The sequence below is a fragment of the Mustela lutreola genome, chromosome 10 (assembly GCF_030435805.1).
Source record: "Mustela lutreola isolate mMusLut2 chromosome 10, mMusLut2.pri, whole genome shotgun sequence".
Taxonomy (NCBI): Eukaryota; Metazoa; Chordata; class Mammalia; order Carnivora; family Mustelidae; genus Mustela; species Mustela lutreola.
Genome location: NC_081299.1, coordinates 54,735,378 through 54,748,263, shown reverse-complemented (window position 1 = coordinate 54,748,263; position 12,886 = coordinate 54,735,378). Strand labels below are relative to the sequence as shown.

The following is a 12,886-nucleotide window of genomic DNA, read 5'->3' as shown; positions in this document are numbered from 1 at the left end:
ATTGAAAGTTTCCACAACTTCATTTTTGTAATCTCCAAGAAGCCCTTTGAGTTTATTCTCTTAAGAATTGTAGCTTTTAAGTTGTATTAAAAGAAATGCTATTTTGTTTACTTTTCATTAATGTTAGACATGTTAGAATGTATATTTATAATGTGAAAGAGACACCCGGCCCATATGAATAGGCTTACCTGATATTTGAGCATGTCCACATTATAATATGTAGCCTGCGGTTTTTGTTCCGACACTTTCTTTAGGTGAGTCATCAGATTTGGCATATTCACCCAGAATTCCTTGGTATTGGCATCATTTTGAGTATTATCGCTATTCAGTTGGGAAGAAAAAAAATTATCGAGTAGCATCTTGTGACAAATATCCACTCAAAGAAGCATCCTAGCAAATGGTCACCTGATTTCTATATCCATCTTTGACAGTCTGTAGAGATCAGATTATTAGCAGTAGTATAGTTTTACTATAATTGCAGTTCTGAAGGGCATTATGCTAATAGATTAATACCCATAGGGAGGCACGCTTGTATTGCTAGGAATACAAGTGAGTATCAACCAATCCTGATAATAAAATTGGTTGCTTTAAAGAGTGAATTATTTATTAACCCAAACTTAATAGCCCTTTCTGCATCACCAGTTTTTCTCTGAATTAGTGAGTTAATGCAATCAAGGAGCTGAGTACATTGATTTTTAAAATTTTTTATTTAAATTGACTCGAATCGTAGTTTCTCAGAAATTACCGAGTTAAATTCTTGGCCAAATGTAAACACAGTCTTTATCTTCAACTGAGTGGAACAGAATGATACTAAAACTACCATGGTATTTCACGGAAGAACATCTAAATCCTACAACAGTCACTGCACTTACAAGATGGTCCTGGAATGTGAATGATAATGATTATGGTAGGTACAACAGAGAAATGCAGTCTTAATGAATTCAGGAGTTCGGTATTCCTAGAGATTTGTTAGTTTTGCTCAGATGTCTGTCCACGCGTCCTTTAACCAATGCATCTTGAAAACGCTTGTCTCAATGACAAAAGCAATTAGGCCAAAGTGTGAAAAGCCTCTGCTCACTTCCCACATAATGAGAAAACTAAGGGCCCAAAGAATTCAGTAATCTGACATACAACTCACTTACTGAATGACAATTAAAGGCTAAGAAGACAGAAGGGCGATAGTCATAAAGTGATGATGGCAGGAGTGCCTGGGTAGCTCAGTCGGTTAAGCTACTGACTCTTGATTTTGGGTCAGGTCATGATCTCAGTGTTGTGAGACTGAGTTCTGCATTGGGCCCCATGCTGAGGGTGGAGCCCAGGACAGTAGATTACAGGTTACACTTTGCCACTGCACCAAAAAAAGGTGCAGAATTAATATCCAGCAACATGTCATTAATTTGTACTAAGTAGATCTGAATAGTTGGGAAAATTTCAATGACACTATTTTTTAAGTTAATGTATTTTCTAAGCTTAATAACAAATTAAGCATAAACCTATACCCACGATAATTCTTTAGTCTCATGATTGGTTTAGCAGTTGTTCCTGAATTCTTTATGAGCAAAACCCTTTTGTGAAGGAAAGGTAGAAGTAAACTTCAATTTGGTCCCTCTCAAGGGATTGCGAACCCAAATGTCTTCAGGTGCTAAGCTGTTAACCAAAATGGAGTCTTTTAGAACATGTAAATGAGAGAACTGGCTGGGTCTAAGGCCATAGATGTCAAAAGGCTTGTACTGCAATGAGGAACAATACTTGATTATGTTGCCATTTATTTATTTATTTATTTATTTATTTATATGTTGCCTTTTAAAACCTAGGGATGGCAGCGGTGATGGTTGAACTATCCTGCCCAACAAACCCACACAGGCCCCATGGCTGTGGTTACCAGTCACGTCCCTGACACAATAATCAAATATTTAGTTGATAAGGTCCAAAGTAATAAGAATATTTTGTTTTTGTTTTTGTTTTTTTGTCTTGGCAGATAATAATGGAAGTGTCTATATAACGTTTTGTCAGACACAAACATACTCAGAGTATGATTAAACTCAATTCATAGGACTGATATGTTAATATAAATATAAAACTCTTGCAAATAGGCCTAAAATCTTGGCCACGTAACTACCTAAAAATGTAGCAGAAACTGTGACATTCATCTTATTAACATACCAGTGAGATGGTGGCACATAAATCCCTAATTTCAGGTGGAAGAAACTTGAAAAATAAAATTTACTGGCTCAACTGGGGCTGTATGTTAAATGCTGAATCACTAAATTCAACACCTGAAGTTAATATCACACTCCATGTTAACTAACTGGAATTTAAATAAAAACTTGAAAAAAACTAACTGGCTCAATGTGCACATCAAAAGCAGGGAGAGAAACTTGAAAAAGAAGTTGCTGATTTCTAATCTTGATTTTTTTACATTTACTTTTCATTTAATGGGTGACCATTTCCTTCCATACTTTTAAACCTGGAATGAAGTTTTCTAGTCAAACCACGACACCAACCAAAGAGGGGGAGGAGGTCTTGATAGTCACCTGAAAGACCTGTGACTGTTTTGTCACCACTGGAATGAAAAAGTCTCACTCAGTGAAGAAAGTGACTACATTGGTCCTTCAGTTCTAAATACCAACAACCTTTAGTCAGAGGCAGAGGGAGAGAGAGAATCTTTTTTTTTTCTTTTAAGATTTTGTTTATTTATTTGACAGACAGAGATCACCAGTAGGCAGTGAGGCAGGCAGAGAGAGAGAGAGAGAGGAGGAAGCAGGCTCCCTACTAAGCAGAGAGCCTGATGTGGGGCTCGATCCCAGGACCCTGGGATCATGACCTGAACCGAAGGCAGAGGCCTTAACCCACCGAGCCACCCAGGCACCCCAGAGAGAGAGAATATTAAGCAGGCTCCACACAGGGAGCCTGCTCTGCCTCACAGCCCTGAGATCATGACCTGACTGAAAATCAAGAGTTAGTGGTTTAACCAACCAGCCACCCACTGAAGGTGCCCCAACCTTCAGTTACTTCTACATAAGTATCCTGCTTGACTAAATTCTTTAAGTCATCGTTGACTTGTTCATTCATTTAACAAATGTTAGTTAAGTCTTTACTGGACGACAGGCACAGTGGAAGATATCGAGGATGTGATGGTGAACTAAGAGCTGTGTTCCATTCCCTCACGCATTTTACAGTCTAGTGGGGGAGATGTATGAATGAAGAAACAGAAATAGTTATATAATTATTAATTCTAATAAGGGATAAAGAGGGGGAAGAATTGGGTACCTTGAGAGAGAACAACAAGAGGACATATTTAGTTTGGGGCTGGGGGCTGGGGGTGGAGAGGGCAGTGGAATGGTCAGAGGAGGCCAAGCAGACTGAGATCTGAAGGGTGAGTCACGGTCAGGTGCAGAGGGGGCAGGAATAGTATTGGAGGCAGAGGAAGCAAGCACACAGACTTCTGACGTGGGAAAGGCCTCTGACTGTTCTCAAGACTGGGAGATCTGGCTGGAGCTACAAGGATTCTGAGGCAGGATGGTGGGAGCTGATAACAGAAAAGCAGGGGAGGGTAGATGACTCAGGGCTTCAAAGGCAATGGTAACAGGTTCACATTCTGGTATAGATGCAATGTGAAGGCACCTGAGGATTATGCATGGCAATGACCTGATTCACCTCAGGAAAAGTCATTCAGCTGTTGTATAAAATATGTAGGCATGGGGCAAGATTGGGAGCAGGAAGGGGAGGAAGAAAGCAATTTCAGTGGCCTGGGAACATGACAGTGGCCACATGGATGGGGTAGTCATAGTAAAGAGAAAAACATGGCCACATGAGAGAGAGATTTCTAAGTAAATTATCAGGACTTCATGATGGAGGGGAGGTTCTCAACAATGACATCGCCTGTCTCAGTCATTGCCAATAATTGATTTGTATAGCTTATCATTTTTAATAGCTTCATTCGTGTGTATGTTTGGGTGAATCTGTATGTATGTAGGTATGATAAAGACATCATGTTCAGATTTAATAGTTAGAAAATGTGAAAAAGTGTATTTATACAAACAAATTCACATAAGCTTTTTTGAATAGATGTAAAGTCCCATCAGAACAATTACCATTGCCATAAATTACATATTTCACAAAAAAGAGTTTCAAGCTCATGTGAAGAATAGCTCAGGGTTCAAATATCATTTGATTTGAAAAGATGTTACTACAACAAATGGATTTCATTCCTTTTACTGGGCTTATCATCCTTATCTCTTGTTTACTGATGGTCAGTAAAACGGGCCAGGAGTAAACTGTCACTAATACAAATTCTGTTACCCTAAAGATATCTTTAGCCACTTGGGATAGTTGGCCATTAGAATACATATACACATATGTACACGAACACCCACTGAAGATTTGGACAGTGGCTGAATTCTGGATGAATCTGCAAACACATATAAGGAGTGGTCATTTCTCTACCGTGCTACATTCTTGCTAAGGTAGATCCCTCATGTAAGCATCCAGTGCTAAGCTACACACATCTCTAAAAAATTTGTGCAAAATATATTTACCAGCAGAGAAGTTGGGGATTTGGCAGGACGTGTTCTAACCTGCTGAAATTTATCACCCGAAAAGTCAGAGCAGCTGGCGATGGGTTGTTGGCAAAGTGTCTGGTGATGCCAGCAGGAAAAGACAGCACCATTTCTCCAGTAATCTTCACAATACATCTGGCATATCAAAACATATGAGAGGAAAGAGAAAGAGGAAACCCAGGTCAATATGCTGTGAATCAAGACAGTTGTGAATAAGAAATGATTTATGTAACAATATTATATGGCAGAAGGGATCGAAGGTAAACTCTTACATTTCCATTGTCAACTACTAAATCATGTCTAAGACCTGAGAATGCAAGATTTGTGTTGACACTTATCCAAAAAAGTGGCCATTAACTGAATGTGTTTTTGAACTGTCAGGAAAAAAATACAGCTTTTGTCTTTCTGTAGATAAGTCTATATGTTCACCTCACAAATAGAATTATCTATTCTGATTTCTGAAACTTAGGCAGCATATTTGCAGATATTAAATCAATTGCACAATGTCATCACACAACCACTGGGACTTATTTCAGTTCTCAGTAACAGGATTGATGCCGTGAGCGTGTTCTTTTCTGCGCTCGAGAGGTAAGCTTCTTGCTTCCATTTAGCTATATCTTAATACCATGGTTATTTGGCTGAAACTGTAAAAACCAGTCATACAAGTTAGCACAATAGGATGATAATTTGGAAGGAAAAGTAATCCCTTTTAATTAATTAATTTTTAAAGGATTTTATTTATTTATTTGACAGACAGATCACTAGTAGACAGAGAGGCAGGCAGAGAGAGAGAGAGGAGGAAGCAGGCTCCCTGTGGAGCAGAGAGCCCGATGCGGGGCTTGATCCCAGGACCCTGAGATCATGACCTGAGCTGAAGGCAGAGGCTTTAACCCACTGAGCCACCCAGGTGCCCCAAATAATCCCTTTTTAGAAAAGGGCTTTATTGAGGCATACATGACACACAATAAATGGCACTCATTTATAGTGTAAAATTCCATAATTTTTGGTATCTTATCCACTGTGAAGCCATCACGCAATCAAGTTACTGAATGTACCCAGCATCCCTGAAAGTTGCCTCATGCGTTTCTGTGACCCCTTTCTCCTGCTGTTCTCTGTCCTTCCACTCCCTATCCCTAAGCAATTGCTAATATGCTTTCTGACACTACATATTAATTGGCACATTCTAGAATTTCATGTAAACAGAAACATAAAGTGTGTGATTTTTTTTTTGATCAGGCCTCTTCCATTCTGTAATGATTTTGAGATTCATCCATTTAATGTACACATCAATAATTCATGACTTCATTGCTGTATAGCGTATGGTCATACCACAGTCTTTTTTCTTTTTGATCCACTCATTGGTTGAAGAACATTGGGATCTTTTCCAGTTTTTAACTATTACAAATAAATCTGTGATGAATATGTTTCTACTAGTCTTTGTGTGGACGTAGGCTCTCATTTCTCTTCGTAAATAATGTAGGAGTGAAATCACAGGATCACACTGAAATCAAGTAGTATGAATCCTCCCACTTTGTTCTTTTTAAAAATTGTTCTGGCTATTGTAGATCCTTTGCACTTTCCTGTCAAATATATAATCACTGTCAGTTTCTACATGAAGTCAAAGTCGTTCCAATTCACCTTTTATTGCCTGCGCAGAGCAAATTATTATTGGGCCCTTTCTAGAGACCTTTTTTTTTTTTTTTTTTGGCAACAGGCACTATGTTAAATTTTGTCAGTAGAGGGCGCTGAAAGCACATTGCAGGAGGAAGAGCTTTTTCCTTCTTGGTTCCAGGGAGCTTGTTAGGCAGGCTCCTGCAGTTCTTAGGGCATATCTAGGGGCAGGCTCTTGCAGTGCAGGAGGCCTGGGTGTGACCTCTGTGGTGCAGGTGGCATCCCCAGTGTGTGGGTATTACAGCCCATGTGGCTTGGAGGGCGCCTGGTGGTCCCGGCAGCTTCCGTAGCATCTGCCTTCTGTCTTGGCTGTCGCAGTGCCCAGATCCTGCAATGCAACTGGGTTTTCCAGCTCCAGCCTCCTCTCCTGTGCACAACAGCCAAAACAATAACTTCTACCACTTTAAGTTCAGGAGTGTACGTTTTAGGGAAATTGGGGTTCCTAGGTGTAAACTCTGCTCACATCTGAGTACAGGGAACTCTATTTGCCCCCACAATCTCCCAACTGGGTGCCAACTCTGCTGTCTTCCTTCTCTGTCAAAGCGAGATCTAAGTGGTATCTTGGTGGGGGGCGGGGAATAAAGTTTCTCTTTTGAAAACTAGTCAGTGAGGGGAGGGAGTGACATTTATTAAGTGAGTAAAAGTTTATTGACTCCTAATTGTGTGATTTTTGTTTGTTTTGAGTGGGGATGTCATTTAAAAACAAGCAAAACAGCCTGTTTCTTCAAAGGGCTTATGGTGTTGGGCGGCTGCTGAAGGAAGTAGTCAATATAAACCGATATAAGAAGTACTGAGTTTCATTTATATTACATTTCTGATTGCCTCTCAGCTGTCACCTGCAGAACTTTACTGATTTATTAATTCATCCAGTATCTATTTCCAGATCTGAAATTTTCCATACAAAAATGAATATTTTCAACCCATACTCACTCAAGGAAAATACTACAGGTGTTGTCAATACTTAGAATGTAACTAGAATGGATTATATATCATAATATATAACAATTAAAGTATCAGATTGTGTTTACAGTGTATGGTCTGAAAGCAAATGGGGAAGGTTTTGGGTGCAGGATGAGAAGGAACCACAGGCAAAAGCAAATCCCCGTGACTTTTCTGTATCATTTCTCTATGTGGGGCTGTGTTTGACTTCATCCTCCCCCTCCCTCGTTCACACTGATAGAATTTTTGAACTTGAGATGTTTCCTTGAAAGTGAATAACAAAGGAACAGCAATTAAAATGATTCACTGCCTGGAGCTGAACTTAAATTTAGAAGAATGTCACCTCATGATCTGTTCATAAATTTCAGGTCTCATAATTTCAATGAAATTTACTGAATCTCCCATCTACCAATATGCAATATACACTGCAACTACTTAGGGCAATATGATTGAAAACAGACTCCGTGTATGCAGTCATCTCAAGTCAAAGACTCGGTTCATTTGGAAGAGCGCAGGAAAACACCAATATTAATTTGACTCAAACATCACACTGGAATGTCAAGGTCATGGATACCAGGCTCCCAGGTGCACACACCTGCCCACACAACTGCTAGAGTATGCTGGGGAAACTGAAACAGGATGAAGAACCCAGCTTGTATAGGCACAGACCCACAAAGTGACTGGCAGACTGCTATACCACTCCTTGGGGTTTAAAGAGATTATTATCAAAAGCTTCTTAACTCCCCTTGCACCATAACTATACCTCTCTTACACAGGACTTTTTATATTTATGCACAAGTCTTATTTTCACTGATATAACCCCTGTCTAGCACAATGGCTGGCACATAGCCAGCATTCTATAAATGTTAGGACAGTAATTCAACTCAACTTATTCAGCAGTTTTGCAAGGTCCTGCTATAGATGCTGAGGAGGTAGGAATGAAGAAAATGCCCAACGCCCCAGTTCTCATGGATTTTACATTCTAGTGGGAGAAGAGACAGTGAACACTGAAAACATGCAACATGTTAATTAAAGAAAAGAGCAAGGGGCGCCTGAGTGGCTCAGTGGGTTAAAGCCTCTGCCTTTGGCTCTGGTCATGATCCCAGGGTCCTGGGATCGAGCCCTGCATCGAGCTCTCTGTGCAGCGGGGAGCCTGCTTCCTCCAATCTCTCTGCCTGCCTCTCTGCCTACTTGTGATCTCTGTCTGTCAAATAACTAAGTAAAATCTTTAAAAAAAAAAAAAAAAAGAAAAGAACGATGGGGAGGGAGAAAGTGCTGACAGTGGGTGGAGAGGAGTGTTGTTATTTGCACAGGATGACAGGGAAGGTCTCTGGTGTATCTGCTGAAGAATCCCGGAAGAGGGGAGAGGGCAGGGAGCTCTGATTGCTGGAGCAGATTTCTCTCAGTCTGAAAGCAACAAATGCTCAGACCCTGAGATGCAGATAGGGTTGGCCTAATGTCAGAAGAACAACCATGAAGCCAGGTTGCCTAGAGTGGAGTGAATAGGGACACCAGTGATGGAGACAGGATCAGAGAGGTGGGAGCTGAAAGGGAAGGATGGTCTTGAAGGACAGATAATGGACAGCCATTGTCATTAGAGTTTTACTTTGAACGAGATGAGAAGATATTGAGCAGAAGAGTTATACATTGAGAATAGATTTTAGGGGTCAAAACTGGGAGTTACTTCTACTACCAGTTAGATCTGTCTGAATAAATGAATGAACAAAAGCCACTTAGCAAGCAGATAAAAAACTAATTTCTTGTATGATTCCCAGTGTTTTTCATGCTGGTATAGACACTTTTCCATACTGCTAACTACTCTTCTTCTTTTTTCTTTTCTTTTCTGAGAGAGTTTTGGGAGAGGAGCAGAGAGAGGGAGAGAGAGAGAATCTTAAGCAGACTCTACATTCAGTGCAGAGCCCAACATTGGCCTCAATTTTGTGAGCCTGAGATCATGACCTGAGTTTAAATCCACAGTCGGACACCTAACTGAATGAGCCATCCAGGTGCCCGCTGACTACTCTTACTCTCGAAAGGTGTGTTTCTACCTGGCTTTCTCAATTCCAGGCAGCCTGAGCTTTCTAACATATAGGCAGGTCAGTCAATAATAACTAATCCTTAGAACTGGTATGCAAATTCTTTGTTCGAAAGTTATGCAAATACTTTGTTGGAAGAAGAGTTTACAGAATAAACATGTATGTGTGTGTAGAGTATATACACAACTTACGCACATGGCTCTTACTTGCGCTAACAGTTCAAATGCATACTCGATGTGAGGCAGCTTTTACTTCCTATTGGTATGTGGATGTGGCAAATTACCTTCCTGCTTGGAGGATGAAAGAGAAAATGGGAGAAACCAGAGCCCTACAGACTGAATGTTTGTGTCCTTCTAAAATGTATATGCTGAAATCTGTTTTCCAATACGATGGTGTTTGGGAGGTAATTAGGTCATGAGGGTAGGACCCTCATAAATGAGATCAGTGCCTTTATAAAAGTGACCCTGAGGAGTCCTATCTCCCTCCCACTCCCCCACCGCCCCTAGCCCTCCCATTTAAGCTTACTGTGAACCAGGAGCCTGCCTCTGGTCAGATGGTGAATCTGCCAGGGCCTTGATCTTGGACTTTTTTCCAGCCTCAAAAACTATGAGAAATAAATTTATGTGGTTTAGAAGAAACTCAGTCTATAGTATTCTGTTATAGCATCTCAAGTGGACTAAAACACCAGAGTCCCTAGTATTGGTCTGTCTACAATAGTATGGGCTTAAAATAAAATCTAAATGCTGTAAGAAAGGACATGACATTTAAGGAGGGTGATAGATCCCACTGTCTTGATAGGGCACTTATAAATGGAGTTACTAATCATGTTTCCCAGCATAGTATTGTTAGATTTCGGCTTATAAGAACTAGTGTTTCTATTAGTCATATAAATTCTCACTTAAGATATATGTAGAAATCCAAGTTCTAATTATATTTAATTATTACTCTTTAAAAAATGTTCATAAAATAGTCTAGTGTTCTATGTGAGCATTTTCTTTTTTTAATTCTTATTTCCATGGATACTAAGGTCTTCTAAGCCCTCATCCTTATAAGTAAGAAATAAAAAGCAATTCTTTCCTCACTTAGATTTGTCCTTTGTTTATCCACTACATTGAGGTCTGGAATTGTATTAATGACACACTTGAAAGCCAGTTTGACTTCAGTGTTTTGTTTTCAGTATAGACTAATAATCACTCTTAATTTGGGGGGGGGGCGGTCATAAACCTCTTTGTGAAACTGATGGATGTTATAGACCTTAGGGACAAATGTCCATATGCTCACACACAGAAGATATGCAGTATAATTTCAGGGAATCCATAAACTTTCTGAACTCTATCCAGAAAAATCTTTCTAGAATGGCAAAATATTTAATCATATTACATAAGCATTCAGGTCAAGCTCACCGTCAGTATATACTGAAAAACGTGAAATCTGACTCCTGCAAATAGGGAGTGGTACACTTTTCTCTAGAGTTTTTACTTTTCTGTGATTATAAATTTTTTGGCCAGTTTTTCCTTAGTTAGTAAGAGTAACATACAACTTGTCCTCTAACTAATCTCTCTGTTATGAAATGTATCTATTTCTAGGTTCTCATTCCAGTGCACCATTTCTCAGTTTATATGTGAGTGATTCCCACCCAGCAAAGACTAAAACAATAAAGACATGATCTAGACATTTACTTTTGTGAGACAAAAAATTTTTTCACTGTTAATAGAATTAGATTAGGATTTTCCATGAGCTTGCAACCAAAACTGAACCAGAGATTTCTGGGGAGTAAGATATTAGATATTTGGTCCTCTTGGCACATTAAAAAACAAACAAACAAACAAACAAACAGTGAATTAATATTTCTAATTTAAATTTTCTCCTCCATTCTATGCATGCCACCTGTTATTGTTAACCAAATTTTGGTTTGTTTGTTTGGTTGGTTTTAGGATAAGGAATGAAATAGTTAGGTTTAGGTTGACCCCCCCCCCCAACCCCCCCTCCCCCAACTGAATAGGATTGAGTTTGGAGAATACAATGGACAAAGCCCCAGGCTTACTTGCTTGGATCTGCTCCTTTGAAGTAGGCATTGACCGTTTCTGTAAATGCTGCTGCAACAGGGAGGGTGTCCTGGGCTCCCATGGTTAGGGGGCTGGGTCCCCTGGAAGAGCCTGCATGACAGGAAAAACTTTCATTTATTATGGACATAGGAGACATATTAGTATATGTGGAACTTAAAGCCCATTTAAAAAAAGATTAAAGGATGAAATCTACTACCGAAAAAATGTAATGTACTAAGAACGACGTGTGCATATTCAACATAGAGCTCAAGTATTTAAAAGGAAATATTTGGCTGCTTTACAAACAAACACAGTTGAAATTAATTCAATGACATATTTTTCTACAGAAAAAAAAAAAATCCAAGCAGAAGAATAAAGTCACAGGGGGTTTTCAGTGTTTTTACATAAAGCATAAGGCAGTATTTGAATGACAGTTTGTATAGCAGGTAGTTAATAAAGAAAATTATTAGCTTCCTATTTCATTCACCCTGCACTCAAAGGTTCTTGTGTTTCTTTATTTTAAAGACAAATGGCCATGGGGTACTATGTTACACATTATCCTTTTCTGGATTATTTCTGTTTCAGAAAGCCAATTACCTTCAGATCAAGTAGGCTCAAGTTTACGTGTCCAAAAACATTCACAACATAACATACACCATGACTTAGCACAGATGCACAAGTACATCAGTTCATACTCTAAATAATAACGGCAGCACTCATGTTTATTGAACAGCTGCTACATGCTAGGTTCTGTCCTAGAGGCCTTCCAAGAATTATCTCATTCAAACCCCAAATCAACCCTTTAGGATAACTATTATGATTTCCATTCTACAGAAGAGAAAACTGAAGTTCGAAGAGATAAGTAAGGAACTCAACCCAAGATAACCGGTAAGCGGCAACGCTAAAATTCAAAGCTAGATTTGCTGCCCTATAAAGCTTGTGTTTTCCCCATTATATCATACAGTTTGTCTAAATGAAACATTCTCTTTCATGGTTTTGGTACAACTTGAGGTTTCTGAAAGGAACAAAATTTAGGATTGTTGTCTTTGCTATTCATCTCTAGTCATGGTACTAGGCAGTAAAGTTTTAGTAATGACAACTTTAAGTAGTCATTTATGTCATCGCTCAACCTTCTCCTTCCTCTCAAACAAAGCACATTTACTCTTCTCCACCCCGGAGCAGACTATGTATTTATTATGCTTTTTTTCTTTTACCTTTGGTAACTTCTGTACTCTTCTCTGGCCATTAAAAAATCTGGCCATTAAAAAATTTGTGTATCTCCCTACTTAATAAAGTTTTCTTTGGTAATTCTCATTCATGCTGGTCTCTTCTTTTACTGTCTTCCTTTGGTGTTCAATATTTTGGACTTGGTAATTGATTATTAACAAACACCATGCTTACTACCTACTATGTATAAGGTACCATGATAGTTTCAAAGTTAAACATAATCAGAAAGTTCAAAGTTAAATTAAACATAATCCCTATTCCCAAGGAGTCAGAGTTCAGTGTGCTAATATCCTCATTGCCAAAATTCACCAACATTACCTCCATCACTGTTATCTGTTGCACACTTAGTGTGTGTTTTGCCTATATCATCTATGGAATGTATGAAGTAAGTAGAGAGATCACAGAAGAT

The 12,886-nt window shown here is 39.1% G+C and overlaps 1 protein-coding gene across 13 annotated transcripts in view; it reads right to left on the bottom strand.

The window, feature by feature from the left end:
- Window positions 1-12,886, bottom strand: part of SGIP1 (SH3GL interacting endocytic adaptor 1) — a 213,359-nt gene that overhangs the window by 14,134 nt on the left and 186,339 nt on the right. For all 13 annotated transcript variants that reach the window (XM_059135758.1, XM_059135762.1, XM_059135759.1 and 10 more), the window contains 3 exons: window positions 11,250-11,361; window positions 4,539-4,694; window positions 189-321 (listed from right to left, as the gene is read on the bottom strand). In XM_059135758.1, coding sequence (XP_058991741.1) covers window positions 189-321; window positions 4,539-4,694; window positions 11,250-11,361 — 401 coding nt within the window. The remainder of the gene's footprint in view (window positions 1-188; window positions 322-4,538; window positions 4,695-11,249; window positions 11,362-12,886) is intronic.